The 22,843-nt window shown below is 41.2% G+C and overlaps 1 protein-coding gene across 6 annotated transcripts in view; it reads right to left on the reverse strand.

The window, feature by feature from the left end:
- The window catches only part of NYAP2 (neuronal tyrosine-phosphorylated phosphoinositide-3-kinase adaptor 2), a 136,888-nt gene extending 117,719 nt beyond the window's left edge, over positions 1 to 19,169 (reverse strand). For 3 of the 6 annotated variants that reach the window (XM_035334246.1, XM_035334247.1, XM_035334243.1), the window contains exons 1-3: positions 18,560 to 18,719; positions 17,821 to 18,316; positions 10,621 to 10,863 (exon numbers count right to left, since the gene is read on the reverse strand). In XM_035334246.1, coding sequence (XP_035190137.1) covers positions 10,621 to 10,826 — 206 coding nt within the window. In that variant the 5' untranslated portion in view covers positions 10,827 to 10,863; positions 17,821 to 18,316; positions 18,560 to 18,719. Of the gene's footprint in view, positions 1 to 5,617; positions 6,962 to 10,620; positions 10,864 to 17,820; positions 18,317 to 18,559; positions 18,720 to 18,973 lie in introns of those variants that run through there. The other 3 variants (XM_035334244.1, XM_035334245.1, XM_035334248.1) reach the window with 3 other exon arrangements.
- Between the last annotated feature and the right edge of the window lie 3,674 nt (positions 19,170 to 22,843).

The raw sequence follows: 22,843 nt of genomic DNA on the forward strand, positions 1-22,843 counted from the left end.
CAGCCCTGTGGCACACCTTGACCTCAGCTCATCAGTGTTTAGTACGTGTGCAGGTGATTTTTGTGTGTGCTACTGCTCCAGAGAAAAGATTTCCAAGTCCTGAAATAATTTTTGATGCTACTGAACAAGCTTCAAGCAAAAACATTGCCATGAGTCTAACCATACAGACTGAGTGCCCGAGCCTCTAAGCAGGTGAGTAAAGGCAGGCAGACCTCAATACAACACAATTTTTTAATAAAAGTTAGCCCTTTGTTTCCTTGCTTTTCATAAAAGTCCTTGAAAAAGAATAACCTATATTGAAAAGACAATTGATTCTTGGTGTTTCCTTCCAGCAAGGAAAGCAAATAAAAATTAAATTTGGGTTAAAGCCAAGTGGATTCCTCTCCCCCTCCCACACTGGCTTCCAAACTCTTCCAACGGCCCCATTCCTGCCTGTAATTACCACCAACGCATGGCATCAGGAGGTGCAGAGCCTCCCCATCAAGCAGGGAACAAGATGTTGCTTTTGTACTTTCCCTTTCTTAGAAGATATTGTGTTTGGGTTTTGCAGGTTAATTTCGAATCCTTCTCCTTTTGAACCTTATGCTTCTTACTCCACTTAGATTCTCCGTGTCCCCATACACATCTCACTTCCACTGTGTATCATATCCTTTTCTCCAATAGCAATAAAAGGAGAAATCTCCATTGCAAATCTCTTGCTGATTTAAACAAACCTGAATACTAAAACATGAAGCGATGCTCTAGGATTTCCTCTCCTCTATTAGCGCGAGTTGCATTTAATGTTGATTGATAATCTGATATCCATAAAATTGGACATCTGCATCACTACATTTACAATCCAGAGGTTTCTCCCATAGCACAGTTGCCTAACAGAGTATATGGATTTTTACTGAAACTGTTTTGAATCTGTTTACAGATGATGAATATCAAAATCTAGCCACTGAAATACTGGATGCAGTTTCAAGATGCAAATAACAAATTTTGCTGCACAACTGTTTTTTGTTTAGTACAAAATTGCTGACATCTCTCAAGTTCATCTCATTACCAGAAATTAGAAAAATGAGATCACTAGTCAGAGCTCCTACTAATGTGATTTTGGTGTTAGCAGTCTAATTTTTTAATTAGCCTCTCTTTGTTTCCTGATTCAGACCTGCACATCGTGGAAGGCTGCAGGATTTTCTGTCAGAGTTACAAAGCCGGGCACAAAACAACTTGTCATGCTCCCCGGTACCTCTGTTTCAGCCCTGAGCCTTCTGCAGACAGCAGGAATTTGCTTCTCCATAGCTGCATGCAGGGAAGCAAAACAAACTTTATGTTTAATTATAGAAGATTATTCTCTAGATGGGCTACATTTTTAAACAATCTTTTTTTGCAGTACTAAAGGACTCAGCAGTTTCCTTTTGTCTTTAAAGATTCAATTAAAAGTATGTTTCAGAAATTAAATTACAGCATGAAATTAGCTAAGGGTATGAAATACTGCATTTGCCCTAGCATTCAGGGAAAGGCTGTACAAAGCAATTCACTTAATGGCTCCTAACATGTGATCTCGACTTAATAACTAAAGTGCCCTCAGCTAGCGGAGGATCTACTGGTGAGATATGCCCTATATAACCCACCAGAAGGAAGAATGGATTAAATGCAGGTAAATGTTGTTAATTTATGGTAAGCCCTGCAGTCATTCTCATTTTTGATCTTTTAAAACATTACAATTTTGTCACATAACATGCTTGTCAGCAGGAGTATTTCTGTGTGCTTTGGCTGGCTGTGGCCGTGTCTTCACACGTTCCAGAAGCATCTGCCCGGGTCTATTGGAAGCATTTCTTTCTCTCCAGCTTTCGGAGAGTACTGCTGGATGCAATTCATCACAGCCACCGGGGATACACTTCAGTTTATCCTGTGCTGTACTAATATAGGAAAGGAAATGAGCAGCCCCTTAACTCTTCAGCTGCCCCTTTAGTCACTGGTTGGGTACAATTTTGACTCGTGCTGTGTGCCGCCCTTGCGCACGCAGTGTTAGTGCTACGGAGGAGTCTAACCCATTTGGGATCCTTGGGTACTGTGCAATAACAAAACAAAAACCAATTCCACTTATGACTGCTGTTCTGGGACCAGAACAGCTCACTTGGTTCATTCCTAGGCTCCCCAGCAGCACCCGAGCCCAGCGGGGCTCCTCCCAGGGCTGAGCGGATCCTGCCCTGCGCTGCTGGCACCGTGGTATTGCTGAAGGCCCTGTGCCAACAACACTTTTCACTTTTTCTTTTTTTTTTAATATATATTTTTAAACTGATTTGACTTAGGATTACAACACAAATCAGAATAGAAAGCGAGAAAAAATAAAGTGAGTCTCAAATTAACTATAAAACCTACAGCTAGCAATGTCTCTGCAATCTATTTATTCTCTAATCTCTCCTGCCTCCCATTTCATAAAAATCTAATCAGTACAAATGCACATTCCTATTTCACATGCATTTTAGCCACTGATCTAGGTCAATCTGGCAACAAGGTGCCCATCACCCGATGCCTCTGTTGCAGAGGCGGTCTGCTGAAATTCTGCATTTTCAAGGGTATACCTAAGAGCCGACTCTCTTCTTTAGGCTAAGAAAATAAAGATTCTGATTAAATTGTCAAGGACCATACCATGTTTATGTTTCCATGTGAAGGAAAAGGAATAAATAAGAAGCATGTGTAGCCTGTCAGAAGGGTGCTGAGAAAGAGAAGAGGCAAAGTGAACAAATGCCTACCAGCTGGGTGGGGCATGCAGTAATCTGTATTATCATTAACAGGAAAATACATACAGATGTGATTTATGGCCCCAGAAGGAGCAAGGGACTGAGCTGGTTTGCTCAGATAACATGTTTGTCTTCAACTTTATGAACAGCTATTGTTAAACAATAGATTCAGTCGTTACACTAGCGCTAGCACTTATCTTTGGTTCTGCTGTGCTGTCTGACTGGTGCTCATTACAGACAGTTTTGGCAGAGCTTCCTACATGCATGTGCATGAACATGCTTTGTGCATGCCAAGGAGTGTGGCTAGCTGCAATTTTACTGCTTATGGGTCACAAGACTACTTTCTGTATGTCTTCATCTCAGTGCTTCAGGCTGTAACAGGAATTCTTAATCCAGGTCACAGCCAACGACAGCATTTGTCAGGTGTCACTGAACTTCAGCGTGCAGCACATTGTGGTTACTGGAAGCCTTGAACGAACGAGAACAGATCGATGCTTGCACTCTGCCAGCAGTCCTGGCTAGGCTTGCTAGTGTTACATGACATCAGTTGTACTATTGTACTGAATGCATTTCTTCATTAATGAACTCCAACCCAGATTAGTTATAACGACTTTATCTGGGAATGTTTCAAAATAGTCTTGCTTTTTTTTTTTTTTAAATCCAGTCTTCACAATAGCAGTTGTTATTTTTTTCTGCTATAGGTAAACACCATGCAATTTCACAATGTATTTGAAGACATTTTTCAAAGCACATGCAAGCCTCTGACTGGAAATAGCAGCACCACCAGAACCCTACAGGCTTGTGCAAAACATCTACGTAACAGCTCTACGTGCATTTCTGTCTTGCTAAGGACGACTTTTGGTAAGAGGCAATGCTTCCAAGTTAAAATTACAATCACATTCTCTCATTATAGTGTAATAATGAGATAGGGAGAAAACTAGAAACAAAGTTAGCATAGGAACAAATGGCTGAACTGTACATCATGATCCATACGCCCCCCCAGCACTAGACAACCTTTACAGCCCCTTCCAGCCCAAACCATTCCACGATTCTGTGATTCTGTCATCTCCCGGCGGTACACCAGACCTTCTCCGCAACGAGTGGGGCTGCTGAAAGCACACCAGACTGTAGGTTGTGTGTGAACATCGTCCAAATGGAGTTGGACCAGGGCCAGCTCACTCATTTACACAGGTGGTCAGACAGCCTGCAATAGCAATAGTGTGGAGCCACTTAGACTGGATCTTCAGTAGAAGAGGGCTCTGTAACCCACTTATAAGTCCTTTGGGCTCTCTGTGACCCCACGCTTCTAATTACGCTTTTAAATATAGCAAATGAATCTTAAGCCAAAATGCACCTGCTGATGTAGTGGACCAGTACACGCCTGGGCAGTTCGTAAAGTGATGAAGGGGAAGAGATCTCTTACTTCCCCCTGAAAAAGAGTAAAAGGAGTAGGCAGAAGCCCTAAAAACATGGAAGATTTATAGGAAACAATATCAGTGTTTAAATACCAAACTGGAGGTGATTTTATTTTTATTTATTTTTAAAAACTTCGGATTACCGAGTTGCTATCAGCCACTATGGTAAATTTTAAATAGCATCTCTGTTGCATGACTGTCCTAAAATAAAACTTCTCAGAACAGCAGCAACAGCAATATAATATAGTTTGCATTGTGTCTGTTGTTTATTTTCTATGGCAATAATACCAGCAGCCATATGGATACGAGCATTTGGAAAGGAGGATTTGTTGGCTAGACCACCACATCTGTTTACTTACAAAATACAACCAAAACACATTTGGAGGTCACTGACTGCACAACCATTTTACTTACTCTCAGTGAAAAAACTGTCAATGCTACTCTTTCTAAATCAACTCAACTCCAAAAGAGGCTATCGTTCTTATAAGAAAAAGGTTGTGAAATCATAATAAAATTAGTCTCTATCGTACCTCATCAGACACTTCAACCATAAAGGTGGTAAAACAACATTAATTTAATCCAGGATGAAATCAGCGTGCAACACATCCAGGAGAAAGAAAACTGAACCAATGCCACATGCATAACTTTCTCGTAACCCATGCCCTTTGATTAAGGGCGCATATACCACCGACTCCATATCCAAAGCCCACATTCATTGAGGGAACTTACATTTGAATTAAAAACACAACACCAGAAGCAGCCGCACACATACACAAACCCCCCACACCAACACAAACCATCAACAACAGGTTCATAAGCTAGTAACTTACAACATCTCAATGATGTGCTTGCAGGTATTTTAATTGAGCCCCTCACCAAATCAGAAAAAATTACTGCACTTCCTTGACATTTTTCTTGAGGTCTGGCTGTAAGCATATTGTAATCTAGTAAGCATACATTCCACATTTAGGAATGTTAGTTCACTATGCAGAATTTCAACTACAGGCAAATGTTCAGATAAAAAAAAAAGAAGTATTTTAAACATTATTTTGCCTAAAGTATTTCCCTGGTTTCAATACATTATTGAAATTAAGTTTATTATAAACAGTAAGATCATATTGAAATTATTTTCCTTCGGTATTTTTTATACCGGTAGGAAGTTTTGGTAGAAACACATCTACATGACCTCATACTCTAAGTTAACACACATTTTCTCAGCTAAACAGAGCTTTTGGCAGCGAATAGTCCCATACATAGAAGTATTTTTATATTTGCTTGCTGTCGCCCACACTTGATAACACTTAACTTTTAGCCAAAGGACACATAACTTACGTCTTGTTTATGAAGAAACCTAAGGACAGAATCTACAGAAAACTACAGACAGGCAATACCTGAACTCAATTGCCTCACAATCTTAAAAAAAAAAAAAAAAAAAAAAGAGAGAGAGAGAGCGAGAGAAAAATATTATCTTACTTTTGCCCATGGGTTAGTCTTCTTCAATATTTGAGTTGCCATGGAAAGGAGAGGTTAGGATGACAGCTGCTCATTACAATTCCTTCTTTATTACAAGAGCTTAACTCTGCCACTGGCTGGCTGGCCCATTTCTGCTAGCTTTAGCACAAACAGTGCTCCTAAAAGCTCCTCCTCTTGACGGCATCTGTCTGGATACTTCCCTCAACAAGCAGAAACAAGGCTTTGCACAGAGCCATTTAGGTGCTGGGAATGAGCTAGGAGTCAGGGAAACCATCAGAAGCAGAAATATTTTGGTGGCGACATCCAAGATTTGGCAGGCAGAAATGCATGCCTACTGACACCACCAGCTTCACACTAGAGCAGACACATTTTTGTAGTATTACAAATCAAAATGTCAACTCCCCCAGTAGAAACAGGATCTCAAATGATACCTAAAAACTAGAAGCCAAAACTTTGAAAGCATGCATCTCCTGTGAAAGTGTGCAACCCCTGCCACTCCCTATGATTAATGCAACATGCTTCAGCCTTACGAGACAGAGGAGGAGGAGGAAGGGTTCATTATTTCTTACTAAGGCTTTGTACTTATACGATTTTAGAAAAAGTCACCAAGGAAGTATCACACAAGACTAAATATAATAGATGCAAAGTATTTAAATATATGTATTTCAGTTAAGGATGAGTAAGGAAGCAACTGCTTATAATAAGAGGTGCCTTAAGTAAACTCAAAATTCTCACCTTTTCCCTGGCACCCAGAACAGCAGAGCCAAACCTACCTTCTGTTCCCAGAAACACTGCCTACGGCAGATACTGTATCATCGCAAATGTACATCTCACAGTACTGCAGCTTACTCCCAGTGAAACTAATGCTGCTTCGTAACTTTATTTGCAATTTATAAGCTCTGTGGGCAACACGCCAGTGTATTGTCTTGGTCTGGACACAGCCTCCTGAACAGACAACGATCAAGTAAGTAAGTCCAGACAAATAAAGGAAGGAAGAAAGAGGGCCTAAAAATTAGGCTTTAAATGTATACGCACTAATATTTACCATGGCTTACTCCCAGCTAACTGATCAGCATGTTAACCTTATTTTCTCTGCATGATCACTAAGTACTCTACTAAAATTAGGTCAGAAATTCAGATCAGATCAGCTGACTCAGCCCAGCAAGATCAGACAAAGGCTAGTTGCTTTTTTTTTCCAATGTGATGCATGGTTTGTCCCCTTCAATTTACAATAGATCCATACATTTTTCCCCACAATTAACCTATCAGAACCACAGAGAATGAAATAGCAATCACGGTAACAGTACCTCTGTGCTATTGAAGAAACAACACAATGTATCCTTTTGTAAGGCAAAAATATAATTGCACTTTTTTTTTTTTTTTAGGGTCATTTTTCAGATCTTGTTTCCAAACTGCTGATACTAATGCATTTCAATGAAGTTTTAAGTCATTCAGCATGATTATCAGATGACTTAGGTAAATAACAGCTTCTTTGCAATAATGTTTGTGTGAATACCAGCACTGTATTAATATTAAAGTGCTCATTAATTTGTTAATGTACATGAGCAGCCTACTTCTCAAAGAGACCATTTGAACACCAACATTGAATAGCTTCTCAAAAATTAAATCATCAGACTTATGCAATTTTCAGTAGGTGCCAAGGACTCGCAACTGCTTTATTTTGATTCCTGCCATCAAAAGGAGTGTGTTTGCTGGAGGCCCCTCTCCTGCTCAAAATCTACCTGCTGGGAGGCGCAGGGGAAGGCTCCCCTGTTGCTACGGAGATCGTTTTCGGCTGTTGATAGTCTCCAGACTGTTAGCGCTGCTATCACTGCACATGTGCACCATTTGCTATCTAGGCCACGCTATCAGGAAATAGGGTAATATAAATACCCACGAAGATAAGGTAAGACATAAGGAAACTAGTACAGAACAAAGTCAATAATCCTACGTTACCTTTTCTGACTGCTGTGTTTCAATAGACATGGGCTTGGATGAACCTCTGGAGGTTACTACAGGGAGCAGACTTGATTGCAATCAGCCTAAGTGACTTTAGACATCATTGTTCCTGTAGTCAAATCAGTTGTTTTCCCTCAGTCTGTCATTGCTCTTAGTTGTACTGATCAAGGGTTGATCATGAATATCTATTTTCCCTTCCCAAGTTTACACAGGGAAAAGACAGAAAAATCTAGGTAAAGAAAACGTTTTCTAAGATTTCCTAGGGTGTTTGCCCTACTCTGTTTCCTTAGAAGGATATTGCACGCGCGCACACACACACCAATGCTACTGCAATAAGCCAAATGGGCAGGGAGTAGAGGGGCCCAACACGAACACAGTTTGGCACAGAATAGTACTATATCCAAGAAATGTTGGTGCCTACAAATCACATACACGCACATTTATGCATGCACAATACACATATACTGTTCCTCAGATAAACCCACAGCATTGCTGGGAATCTTCCTTGCATTTTCTGACATTATCTGGGGAGCAGAGCTCTGTTCTCAGCCCTCTCTGTTTAACGTAAGCAAAGAAATTCATGATTTGGCTCAGCCCTAAATCATCAACACTTACCCAGACCTCTTCATCAAATCACTTTGCCAGGATCAATAAACAAAACCACATAAAACAACCACAAGGTTGGAAATGGACATACTATTACCACCATTCAAATTAGGTATGGAGAAGCTTAAGAACCAGGTAGGTCCAAAACTTACTCCCATGCCTCAAGAAACTTATTTACAACAAAGCCTGTTCTGGCATTTAGTGACCTTTATGATCCCTCATAAAAGTGCTCGTGAAAGGCTTAGCCAGAGCACAGCCTAATTAGCTGTCAACCCTAAAGACCATATTCTAAATAAATCTGTATGCATTGACAGTTTAACAGCTTATCAAATTAAGTTGCCACCACAAGGACCGAGGAATTTATTTTTGCAGCAGTTGTAAATTAATGAAAAAGTGAAATTTCAATAAATTCAAAAAAGTTCAAATTAGATTTGCAAATAATTTTTGTCAGTGGGAAAAGCCAATAATATAAGATCATAGAATAATTTAGGCTAGAAAAGACCTCTGAGATCATCTAGTCCAACCATCCACTTACCACCAATATTGCCCACAGATAAGAAGGTACTCTTCATCTCACTACTTTAGAACAGTGGTTTACTGACTAGCACTTTTGCTTAGCAGATGAGACATTCAAATTTTTCCTCTTCTTCATACAACTACAGTTTAACTCCCCCTTACCATCAGACCCTACTCATCCCTCTTGGAAATTCTGCAATGTATGTAACTACAGTAGTCAAAAGAAAGAGCAGACTAAAACTGCAGGGTTTCTTGTGGTTGTTACTGTTTTGTTTTGTTTTTTACTGCTAAAGGCACTCATCTTCAACAAATTTTCCAGTATCTGCTCCCAGGAACACTGAACGAAACTGGCAAGAATTAAACTAAATGCATAAAACCTGCATAGATCAAAACAAAACAAAAACTGCATTTATTTGCTGCAAGGAAAAAATGTTTTTCTTTGTCAAGTCATGCATAGCATAGCTCCTGATACAAGCTACCTATGCCTTTGACTCCTCAACAGTTTGAATCCCTCTAATCATCACCCAGAAGGAACCAACAAGGTAACTAGTCCAGAAGGCACGAAAACAAACATTGCATTGGCTCTCATTATTCACTTTTAATTACACATTACTCTTATATCCTCTACAGAAACCAAGTTAGTGGAAATCCAGATAATTCTAATTCCTGGAAAGTAAAGCAGCCATTATTTTGCTTTATGTTGCTTCTTCTCCTCCCCCCAGACTATATGGGCTGCTCTTTTCCTTTTAACATTCCATCAAAATTACCAGAGTACTGAGGCATCACTGGAATGTTCACAGCACAGCGTGTCTGTTATACCTGGATGTATACTACCCAAGATATGGCACAAAATTTAATCACTTAAGCTGAAATATGGAAAATTCATGCTGGGGTGGGGGGGGGGACGGGGGGGAAATCAAAGGCCCCTACCAGTTTGTGCTCAAGCCAACCATTTGCATATAAAAGTTTAGCCTTTAGATCGATGGTTTAATTGTATTATACAATTTGTCCATTTTGAGAAAATACAAATTTTGGACATGCAAATGTGTGTGTGAGTGTACATGTATATAGGTAAATAACTCTCTAGAAAGATAGATAGATAGATAGATAGATAGATAGATAGATAGATAGATAGATAGATAACTCTCCCATGCACCCTTCTTTTCCTGTCAAAAAGACTGCAGAGATTTCATTACTATCCTCTGGCACAAGAGGCCACATCGTGTAAGTGCTCCTGTCATTAACTGTCAATTAGAATTGATGGAATTGTTCAAGAGCTGTTACTGGGTTGTGCCCATCAGGTGTGTGATCCACTTCAAATATTCAAATACAATTTTTTTTTACTGACTTCAGAGAGCGCAGAATGGTGAAGAAGTTGAATAACACAAGACAAAATTTTTGTAGATACCAATCAGAGAGCTTTGAAAGCTTATCAGAATTTGAAACCAACTCAAGAAGAACCTGTTTTCATCTGTGAGGCTGTCCCTGTTTGCAAGGGTTTGCACAATACATCTTTGCACAAAGTAGACACTGTCGAACTAAAAGCACCAGGTGGCTGAGGACCTATTTTCCATTAGATATAGGTCTCCAATTGCAAACACCTAAAATTTTTGTTACAAATCACACCTGCTGAAGATGCCACACATGCTTAAATTTAATACATTTTGATGGGAATACTCTCTTCCATTGAGAGGAGAACCATTCAGTACTGTGTCTATACAATATAATTCACATGCAATTAGTAGCCAGACACAGGCCTGTAATGCCTTTTCTTTCTTTTTCTTTTTCTTTTTTTTTTTTTTTTAAACCAACAAGCAGCTGGAAGTCAACTGCTCTAAGCAGATTTACCACCGCTGAGACTCTGAGCCGCTCACTGTTCATTCACTCTGCCAGGCCACGCATCTTTTTATCAAAATATTTACCGTTTTATTGCTTCTTCTTGTTTTCGGCGTTTTTCGCTCTTTTCTTTCAAGTAAGCCAGGTTTGTTTCATTCCTCATGCGATCATTCTCTCGAGCAATGTCTGATGCATTCTGTATAACCAAGCCATCATAGGCCTTCATCCCCATATCTTCAATATACTGGAGAAAAGCGCCCAAAGTGACCTCCTCCTGATTAGAACTCATCATCTTGCAGGAGATAATGAACAAAGGAAAGCAACGTTTCCTGCAGGTTGAAAAACACATAATACCTTAATCAGTAGGAAAATAACTTCTGGTTTATGACAGCGAGACTGTGTCAATTGTAATTAACATCTCTGTAAGAACTTTTATACTTACTCCTGTCTAAAGGACAATAAACAAAGTAATTCAGAACACAGAACTGTAGTATTATAGAGACAAGAAGACAAAACCCTACAGCCTCTTCTTTCAAGTGATGCTGATCCACCCAATTATATATTGTTCAAATCCCCCAAATTATGTGGATTATAAGGTTTTCTCCCACCCCTTGCTTTTCCTAACAGCTGTCAGTTGCAAGGACATTGGTTTCCCCAAATCTTGGTTTGAAGGGGGCTGAAAAAGTTTCCAAGGACAACAGGTCCTTTTCACAGTTTAGACACAGCTTCAAAGCAGATGACCAGACAAAATTCTTCTTCTGCAGAATATTTCCACCTCAAAAAATTGAGGTGGAAAATACCGCTCTGTTTTTAGAAACAAAAAATTTATTATTTTTTTTTCTTCAGGTTCAAAATCTAGAAAGAAGTATTGCAAAATAGCTTCCAGTACTTCTCAGTAACACAGAAATGAATCCATGAGCCCCTAAGTCATCTGCTGCCTGGCAGCCTATTAGCTTGAAGCTCCAAGAACAGAGAAGAAAACTCAGCTCAGCTGGGACCTACAGAACTGTGAAGTGCTTGAGTTCTCCAAGCTTCTGTATTTCTTCCACAGGTATGACAGACACTTGCATTTACAGCACCCCCAGCTGCGCAGTGTGGAGCTGGCACGCACTGGGATCCCCAGCCCACTTACGGCTCCATGGCAGGCAGCCTAAAGGCTCTCAGAAAGGCCCGAAGGCTTCCCACTCAGCAGCAGACAGCCTCGGAGTCACAACAACCCTGGTGTGCAGGCATCAATAAATACTACAGGTGACTAAAGACAAGGTATAACTTGAAGAAACATACTGGCCAGCTGAATTCTCTACAACCAGATTAACAATCTGTTATGTGAGTAATACAGAACGTTAAAAAGCAGGCGTGCACCACCTCGTTTTACATGCTGATTGCAGCCTTCCTGCTCTAAGGTACGGAGATGCTACGATCTTGACTGGCGCTGTCCCACACCCCGCTGTGAGGGGGCCGCCATCTTACAGCCGAGGCCGTCGCGGGGTGACGGAGCGAGGCACCGGCAGGCCCGGTGGCTGCACGCCGCTCCAAGGCCCGCTTGCCTCGCCGCTGCGAGACCAGCCCTCCCTTCCCGCAGAAGGATGCTGTGACTTCTCGGAATGTGCCTGAGAACAGTGCCAGCACTGCTATTAGAAGTGATCTTACTGAATAGGCAGTGAGTAGCCTGTCTGCACACAGGTTTTTAGGGGCAGAGCCCCTGCGTAATCATCATCAAAATTTCTCCTCCGTCTCCTAGCACACTGCCATATTTCTGATCTTTATTACTCTGCTGGACAGGCAACATTCTGATCAGGGTAGGCCCTGATTTAAAAAAAAAATGAAAATAAAAACCTAATAGATTCTAGCAATCACTGTGGACATTCAGGCACAGCCCTGAGCACGAGAACAAAATGTTTCCACATCCATGGAGTAAGCAATCTGCAGGGCACGTGAAGGGTAGAGAAATATTTCCACCCTTTTCTTCCCCCTTTTTGATCATGTGAAGTGGCAATGGCAGCAAGCTGATTTTAGATAGTTCATGATTAATGCGGTGCACACCAATGACTTTTCCCTTGTTTTCTGTTTTTCTATTTCAAAATTATTTCTGTTCAGTGGTAAGCTGTGTTAAAAACATGAAGATTCAGAGGTTGGGAAGGGCCTGCGCCCATCACCTCTGCCTCCCAAGACAACCTTTGCTATCATCTGCGCCTGAACACAAGGATGAGCCTGACGTTCAGGGTCACTGCATTGATCTTAACGTATTTTCAGCAGGGATATTGGTATCTTCTACTAATCCCCGCAGGCTACAACCAGTGAAGAGGTCTTAGCACAGCCCAAATGTGAATGCGTGCCAATGTCACATAGCTGTCGCACTGGAGGTGGCTAGCACTCCACTGGGCCGGAACATGCACTGAGCAATCACTGAGCAGCACAGTGTCCACAAAGGAGTGAATGCTCCAGCAGACATCATTTTAGACCAATTCTTAACCCTTCTGATTAAGAAAAGTAAGTTCAGGCACTAGATCCCCTACCTGGGGGGCTCTCTTCACAGCAGTGAGGCCTGCCTGACTAAAAGCAATAGAAATGGCATGGGCTGCTCCAACTCCAGCGCCTCCAAGCTTCCCAAATGGTTCCTGCTGCCTGATGGTTAAGATCTAGTCCATTGCCACAGCATATGTTTATTACACTTTATTTTCTATTTTGGAATTCTAGTAAAGCTGAGTTTCAGCATTGGTGTTGCATTTAATTCAATTCAGATAAACCTGTAAAACAGAAACCCCACTGTAGTGACCTTAATGGTAGTTTTGCCATTGATTTCTCCAAGGACTAGATTTTACTCCTGAAATATAATATGAAATTTTATCCTGAAGATAACCTCAGCAGGCCCTCAATAAATGCAGTTCAGATCTATTTTTCCAAGAGACAGAACTTGATCTGCTTTGCACCCTCTTTTATGACAATTCTGCATTTTTTCCATGCTTAACCTTTCTTTTTAGAGGTCTAAAATGAGTGACTCCTAAGGGTATGCTGCATCTCCTTTTATAGTTAAATTTATTTATATACAGGAGGATTAATACCAAGGTCATTCCAATCAGAAAAAGACTAAAATAAGTAAGTCTCTGGTCACTGCACACAGCTGAACAAATACTTCATATACTGTTTTATCACTACTACAAAGCTCATTCAGAATGCCAAAAATTTGCATGGTATTTAATTAAATAGATCAAGACATTCTTTGCCCCAACAGGGGTCCAATCCTGCAACAGTAATGAGAATAGCTGTTGTTATTGAACTCCTCACTGACAGTCAATGCCTGCATGCTACTGACACCAAATTCAGCTTGGGGTATTCCTGGAGGAACTGCCGGGGGGGGCTCATGGAGACTTCAAAGCCTTTAGCAAGCTCTTATGGCACTAATTTTGAAAAGCATCTATACCTACAGCAAGCATTTTCTGGAATAAAACCTGCATATCTCCTGCCTGCATGGTATTTTACAGCCTCATTGCATTTACTACTATCTGATGGCTGTACTTGCTCTGCTTAAGCAGGGAATAAAAATGCAAACAGCTGGGGCAAAAAGCTTAACTAATTACTGTAAACATTTTTATAGTATTACTATTCCTTGCATAGCACATTCAGACCAATTTCACTGAAAGGTAGCAATACCACTTCTGAGATACTACGTTAACATAGTAAATGCGCTTTCCAACTGCAGTCCACGTGGCCCACCAAGTCATACACATCATTTGCTTGCCACTCGTATCGGGAAATGCTGATTGTGGGCAGCACCGCTCAGCCTGTGATCAAAGGTTCTGCTTGCTGGTGAACTCAGGCAGCAAGCAATTCCTAGCCATCTGTCAGGGCAGATACAAGTACAAGCAAGTGTTCTGGGTACATTTATATTTGATTAAAAATGCAAATGCAAGTTGTTAAATATGTAGTGTGAGCTGTAGGTGAGGCACCACCATTTTGGTAACCCTAACATACATGTTGCGGGCAGATATTTTATTAGCTAGTAACAAGGAGCACACAGGGCCACCTTCTATTTGCAACCAAATTGTATTCAGTATATTTTGGTTTTGAAACCAATACACTCTGGAAAATAGTAACTGAGAGTTGCTCTGTTTGGGATATTCTCCTAATACTCCTTTCTCTTCCCCCCTTCACTGTGTGGGGACAGAAGGAAACATGATGAAAAGCCCTGGATTTTGCCCCTATTTTTTTTTTTTTTTTTTTTTTGCCTCTGTTGGAGCCAACATACTGAGAAAACTGAAATTAATGGAAGGAACTTTGTTGTAAGCATTCAATAAACACTGAACATTTTTGGAAATTCTCCTGAGTGAAAGGACACGTGTAAGGAGTTGTTCAACGTGTTCACTTTGCTCTTAAAGATTGCACTAACACTATGTGAAACCTCCCTGAGAAATACAGTTGTGTTCATTGTCACCTGAGCCTCCAAATAGCCACAAATGGAGTCCCACACACCTCCACCTGTAGCTTAATCTTTGTTTTCTACACTATAAATAGAGCTTTTACAATTATGAGAACTCTGTACATGTTCTTACAAGTAGCAACACAGGCCAGGTGACTGGGCAGTGAATAATCCTACCTTTATTACATAATTGTGCATTGGTCCCTTCAATGCTGCTGTGTTTGTTAAATATACACTGATGAATAAAAACATTGAGTGTTTTTGGTTTAAGTTCTGTAACAAGTGTTACCATCCTGGGGAAAGATTTTAAGACCATCCAGAAAAGGCGTCTCTGACAATACAGTCTTTTTTAAAATTCAGGAAGATAAAATTTCCTCCAAATCTAGACATGCTTTCTTCCAGATCAGAGAGCCATTTACAAAGCAGCAGAGAGCAGCTCGCACTGTCATGGCCTGTGTAATCAACTGTCAGCATGGAAGGAGTAAAGCAGGGGTGGGTGTCCCTGTCCCCCTCCAGCCAGTACATCTGGCTCGCTGCTGGCAAGGGCAAGCAATCCCCTTACTGGTTTTGCCTACTAATATTTACATAATTGAAGTCAAGAGCTTTGTAATGATTCAGAAATAATTTATATGCGAGAATAACACATTGTGCTTCACAAGACTGTTGCACACCTTACTTTTTACTCAACTATTTTCTCCCATGCCAAACATACAGCTTCTTGGTCACAACCAAACACCTCTTTTTCATGTGATCAGCATGCAAAGATACTGAATTCATAAAATAAGATGCAATTGTCCTAGTATCACAATACTGCAGCGCTGCTAGGTGCTACCATTCAGATAGGTGGTTCTCCTGCTTACTCACATGAGGACCCCCAAAATATTGGTTGCTTTTCAGCATGCTTGACAGCCATAAGCTGCAGCTGTGCTGCATTGAAAATTGGCAATGCTGACATTAAACTGAAGGAGCTTTTTGAAGTAGTGACAAAGGCACTGATTGCCTTCTTCCTAAACCAGAGGGATTTTTTTGTTGTTGTTGTTATTTTAACATAGGAGAACCGAGCACAGTAACACAAGAGTGCAGTTGCCCAAAGTCCTGAGCCCAACCTTTCATATATAAGAGGTCTATACCTCCCCAAGCCTGCCTGTCTCCCTTCCAGATACTGCCTCCTCTTTGAAAACACATCCACTTTCGCATTGCCTGGCAATTCTCACAACACAGTATTTCAGGAGGATTCTGCCCAAATGAAGGATCCTGACCAGCCGTTCAGCCCTCAAGTTTGTGCTGTTGTGTTCTAGTCACTTGCAAGGCAATAAGCGACTTGTAGACAAGCCATATCCAATTTTCACTAACTGCTGACCACAGCGGTGCCAATGAGGACCTAATGGTATCGTGTGTGCAAAGAATACTTCCTCTGCAACCAAGAAAAATTCAGTGATGAAAAAAAATACTAGAGACCACTTTCCAGAAGTCTCCTCTTATCAAAACTGTGCCTTATGCCAACTGACCTTTGAAATACCCAAACAGTTAAATATGATGTGAAAAATTTCTAAGACATGCTTTTTGAAGCTGTATTCCCTCCTCATTCTTAATGTTCTGGCATTACTATTTTCACACAGTAATGCATTCAATTCTCATGTCAAATAGAAAGTAAAGACTGTCTCAAGTAGGCTACAAGTTTCCTGCTATATATCATTTGGCAAGTTCTTATGCAGACATTTAAAGAAAAATACTACATTCATTTGGAAATACAAAATGTACCCCCGTATTTTGACTGGGATTACACATTATATACCTTGTCCTCATTATATTGTACAGCATGAGCTCTAGCACCGGGGTGAAATCATTGAAGCTAAGTAGTGCTAAGTCCTTCACTTAAAGAGGTTAAAAGTGGCTCCTTCAGTAGAATGAGAATGCTATTGCATGGGTTTAAAGTAATAGCACGTTTCTATAGACATCCCGCCCTTCATATGGAAAGTCATCCTCCCTGTAGTTTTAAGAAATGGGGAAAAAATTCCATATGAAGGGCGGGATGTATATAGAAACGACCACGAATGAGCCTTGAATTTTGCATCCCTTGGTAGTGCTTTCTGAAAAGGGAAAGGTCTTTGCTAACAATGACTCCTCGATGACTCTAGAATGTAAAGAGCTGTTGTTTACTTTGCAATAAGGCAACACTTCTATCACTTTTATCCCCTGAGGAAAATAATGCTTCCTCCTAACCACACGGATGCTGGACAATTACAAAACTAAATTCAGAACAGCCAGTACTTAAGTGCAATTATGACATTTTATCATCCCATTACTATGTGGACGATTTATGAACAAAAAGAGGAAATAAAGCCACACAGGGACATAAACACCCATATTCTGTATGCAAACAGGAGTGTATTAGAACTCAGAAGAATGAGTTTGCTTGCTGATGGATGTGGGTTTTTTTCTCTCCTTAAAATGAAATGGAGATTTCACTACCACCAGCATCATGTTAAGATGCTGTAAAATATTAATGGTGTAGCGTGTCTAATAAGTCACTAACATAGACGTTAAGAATTATTTCAATTAATTCATCAGAAAATAGCAAAGAATGTTTTTAATTATTTAACAGTGCCTTTTACCAACAAAAAATCCAGCTGCAAAATGTCTCTACTACAAGCACAATCAACATGTGAAGTACACAAAAACAGTCAAATCGACTTCAGCTTTTACTTTAGCAATGGCTTGATTAATACCTCCCTAAAAGACATGCAAGTTCATCATTATGCATTCCAGCTACTCATTATTTCATCCTGTAAGTATGATTATTTCTTCATTCTAATTAGCACCATATTTTATCAGCATGCTCAAAGAATTTTCAAAAATACGTACGTACCAAAATTCAAGTCCACGGGGACTGCTAAGTGCAATAATCAAAGGTGACTTTTGCCTGTAAAAGCCCTTTCCTGTGGTTATCTCAGTGCAGTCGGAAGGGATATTTCAGCACCATAAGAAACAGATTTGCAGTTAGGCTCAGTTTTTCCTTCAGTTAAAGTGCATTAAATCTTGTTGGCAAAATTGCCCAGATTGTAGAATTCGGCATCACTGTAAGTCAGCGTTACATTACGGATCTTCTTAACATATGATTAAAACGGCATGGAAAGTTTGGCTTTTAAAAAAAGCAGTGGCAAGAGAAGACAGGTGCTTGCTTCTTTAAATCCACATTCAGAGAAGAGAGGGTACAGATAATGGGAGGGTATAAACAACACCCTGTTTTGAGGTCCAGCAGAGAAGAAACTGGATGGTTCTTACCCACTTTACAACATAGAAGATTACAGCACCATCATATGCACTAACACAGAGATTGCTAAGGTGCCTCATTTGAATATGTTCTGTGGAGACAAAAAGAAAGGAATGTAAGGAGTAGAAAACATCCTATCCAAATGGCTTCTTGCAGCAGGAAACACACTCGCTCCCTCATCGCCACTTAGACACAGAAGGTCTGAAGCAGCCTAGCCTGTGGCATCGCCTCTCTCTCTCTCTCCCCCGTGACTACAGGCAGGCTTGCTCTCTCCAGCTGCCTTAGTCTGTTGCTGCCGATTAATCAGGGCTTCTCAAACAAAGAGCAAGCCTACCTTCGGGTGCCAGCAGGACGGCGGGGCTCGGCGGCTGCTGCAATCCGGCTGCCGGCGCGGCCGCATCCCAGCACCGCGGACAGCTCCTGCCGCCTCCCCGGCCCGAGCAAAGGGGGACGGGGGCAGCCACGGCCCAACCCCAACCCCGAACCCAACCCTAACCCCAACCCCAACCCCGGCCCGGGGGCTCGGCGCCCCCCCGGCCAGCGCCAGGCTCGTCTCCGCCGCGCTGGGGCCAGCTAGCAAGTCATCCAGCGGGAAGAGACCTGCGTCAAGAGCACTGGCGCGTTCAGTCTATAGGTAGAAAAGAATATGCAACACCACCCTTCCCCCCTCCCCCTCTTCTTCCCTCCTCCCCCCTCTCCCCCCCCCCCAAAAAAAAATTGTTCTTCCACGGAGAATGTGTAAGTTAACCTTTAGCCCGTGTTATGGCTCAAGGAAATGAGCAGCCACTTAAAAGGAACGTCTACGCCTCGGTTTGATACCTCGTATTGCTGTAGCTTTTGCACTCACCCTCACTGAAAGCAGTGCAAGGCACACAATTACTGCTGACGCAGATTAGGCTGCTGCTTGGGGAAGGAGGGGAGGAGCTTTTTAACCTCATCAAAACAACCTCCCACCACCTGCTCCCATTGCACGGCAACAAAACTAAGCTCCTCGGACAGAACGAGCGTGACATTTACGCTGTTTTACTTGTGCTGCTATAAGATGCATGCCCTGGAATGAGGCGTTCTGTTTGAGAAGCATCCAGGATGAAACCATGCAGGTTTAGGCTCATCCAGAATTTGTAAGCATGGTGCTTTGGACGGAAACATTTCCTTTTTTCCTGGAGTGGAAACCTGTGTTGTAGCTCCTCCTTTCAGAACGTGTGCAGTTTTGCTTTCTCCCCAACCTGCAGCCTGGACACAAAGCAGAAGTGTTCACTCCCCGCATTAAAGCCAGAAAAATGGGAGATGTCCAAATATGCACAGTGTGTGTTCCCCCTTAATAAATGTCATTTTGATCTGCCTCCATTCTCAACTTACAGGCATATTTCTCTTGCATGAATCTTGGCTCAAATGAATTTATTTCTAAAACTAACAACTGCTATTCTAATACCAGAAATCAAGTACAAAGAATAAACTCCTTTCAAAACAATGCATGTTCACATGAAAAGCAGTGCTAAAACACAAGCCCTCACGCACAGACCACAGAAAGAGGACTTCCTGCAGATTTACTAGCCCCAATATCACATCCCCTTCAGGAGCACTCGAGATGGCCACCTAAACAACCACAGTGCAAGACTGGTTGCCTCCTTCAGGCAGCATTGGCCAACACGACCATCAGAAGCATGGCCTGAGAAAAGTTTGCTCCTAGACCCGTGCCTGTTGTAGGGAGGACTCTCACCACTTCCCGTAACAGTGCGCAGCCCTAAAAGAAGAGCTCTGCTCCTAGCCCAGAGGCTAGCCTACAGCTCCACCGCTGATTTTTTTCTCCTTGAAGGATACTTTAAAAGGAAGAGCTGTAGCTGTGCTATAATTGAGGAATTCCTTCTTCCTTTTTCTTTCTTTTTTCTTTTTTTCTTTTTGTTTCTTTTTTTTTTTCTGTCAAGTGGAGATTCCTGTCATGTAATAACAGCATTTTATTTCCCATATTTTTCCAAAATTTCAGACCTTCCTTATCTCTGCCCCAAGTCAATGTACCACAAAGAGAAATTGCCTCCTGAGATTTCTTCCATGTTAGTTTAAAAATGATATCCTTTTAAATTCATTATACTTTCATTAACAATTTGAAGAACTATGAATTTTAATCCATAAGCTTGAAACACCCAAGTAATGGGCATCTCCATGAATCACTTTGTGGGTAGCTCTAACTCAGCCTCCAGAGGAACAGAAATTGAAAGAAAAGATTCTGATACTGGCTCAGAAATAAAGCTAGTATCTTCTTTTCCAGAGTAACTTTGCTCTTGGCTATGTCTTCACCGCATGATTCATCCCAGTAATTGAACTAACCCAGATACAATCCCCTTGCAGACTACATATGTTATTGCAACTCTTGGCAATTTCCAAGTCTTACCGCTCTTGTACCAGTGATCCCAGGGACCATGTTTCCATCAGCTCTGGAAGGAAACGTTCATTTTGCCTTCCAGTGTCACTGTGGGAAGGGCACTGGAGAACTATTGTGACCTCTGTAAGGCCGGTGGCTCCACTCCCAGTTAAACCGCAGAAAAGCTTCTTGTCTCAGGCAGATAGCATCAGCCCAGGAAAAAGCATCTACATTATCATTTGCAGGACTTTCTGCATGGATGGCAGAAGGACTGGATCAAAATTCAGGTAACCTGATTTCCAACACCCAACCCCCCCAAAAATTGTTCATTACAGAACAATCCAAGGATCATCTTTAAATATGTATAAATGTATAAAGACAACGTTAATGAAGCCATGACTAGCTTTCACTCCTTAGTTATAAAGGGGGCCTAACCAGAACAAATATATGCCTTTCCAGAGAGTACTACCTCTGTTCTCATATTGCAGAGCTCTACACCTGACTTCGTGGTTTGAAGACAGCCAGCAATGGAGAACCATTGAACCATTCCTCAGAGAAGCCATCAAGCCCCTCTCCCCATCTCCTTTGCACTAGATCCTTCCTGGAAGTTACAACCATGCAAGATTCTGGCAGACAGATTATTTGCACTCACTTTGAATTTCTTAACAACAAGCAAAAAAAAAAAAAAAAAACAACCCACAAACACACAAGGCTTCCTTACTTAAAAGATACGTTTATTTTAGTTATGTGCATGTACACACACGCATTTATATATATATGTATAAACATACACAACGTCAGGGGGAGATACCACTTGACCTGTGGTTGCATTTGCACTCTGAGAAAAGAGGGGAACATGAACAATCTGCTGTAGAAATGCACACTGGTGTCTGCTCAGTCTTTTAATAGATGCAGGACACAACAGGGCCAGGCAGAGAGCTGCAGTAAGTAGCCTGGAAGGACAAACCACACAATAGGAGGAGACAGACCTCTGCAGGAGGCTTCTTCGCCAAGGGGACCACAAGCCCTTTCAAGCTCAGAGCAAAGTGGATTTGCAAGGCCTGAAGTCTGCAGGCAGAGAGACAAAGGGCTTTCAAGAGGAAGAGAACATTTAATTTAAGATGCTAACTGACCACTTAGTGACTGAGAAAGGCTGTCCGCCTGTCCCTGAAGTAAGGGAAACTTGTAGAAAAATGGATTACAGAGTTTGGGTTTATTGACTCAGTCTCTGCTTGGCTGGAAAATGGAGGAAGGCTCCCCAACAAAAAGGAAAACCCATGATTTCCAGGTCTGCCACACATGACTTAGTGCAGAGACCCTTATGTAATTATTTAGATGAATTACATTTATGTAAGTATTAAAAGGTTTCATCACCTTAAATGACCTCCCCACCCTACCCCCCCCCCCCCCCCCAAATAAAAAAATAAATAAATAAAATCCTTGGTTAAGCAAAGCTAAACTTGGCTTGCTTCTTTCTCCTTTACACCCTCCCCTTACTTTTTTTTTTTTTTTTTTTTTTTTTGTCCTTGTTCTTAGTTTCTTAGTTTCTATTGCTGCCAGTCTTCAATTGCTGCAGCCACACCATGTTGTAATATGGATTCCTTGCCTTCCTGACCTCTGAGCACATCGCTTAACCTAAGCCTTTTCTTGCTTCTCTCCTTGACTTTTCCAGGCTTGCATTCAACTCCAGGACCTAGTACCTGGTTCTAATTAGTTCTAGCTGATAGGACCAAGTTAACAGTATTAATTTCATTATAACACAACAGTTTAATCACAGAGACTATCATAAATCTTATGTATGAGAGGCAAGTGAAATTTTCAATGGCAATGTTACCTATGCCGCATCCTAAGCCTTGGCTTAGCAATCACGATGACGTGCCTGTAGCACTGAACGTGCGCGTATGCTCACCAGTACACGCCAACCATAGCTCACGTGTCTGCACTAGGGACTGCTGGAGTTATAGTTCAGTTCTCTTAGCAGAAGGATGCTTTTTAAATACAAAATGATTTTATTTTTTTGTTTGTTTGTTTATGCATAGACTGAGCAAAAAGGAAATTATTGGTATAGAAAAGAAACTGCTTAGATTTTTATCTGGATTTTAACATGAGTTAATATTTTTAAATGGCAGCAGCCTAGAGGAAATATATAGAAAAGTCTCTTGATTATTACGTCACCTTTCTGTTTATTACCATAGTAAGCCTAAGGTAGCTTTTACATGACTGAATGGTGTCACTTAAGGAAGTGGAGCTTTTACTTAG

The sequence above is a fragment of the Oxyura jamaicensis genome, chromosome 9 (assembly GCF_011077185.1).
Source record: "Oxyura jamaicensis isolate SHBP4307 breed ruddy duck chromosome 9, BPBGC_Ojam_1.0, whole genome shotgun sequence".
Classification (NCBI taxonomy): Eukaryota; Metazoa; Chordata; class Aves; order Anseriformes; family Anatidae; genus Oxyura; species Oxyura jamaicensis.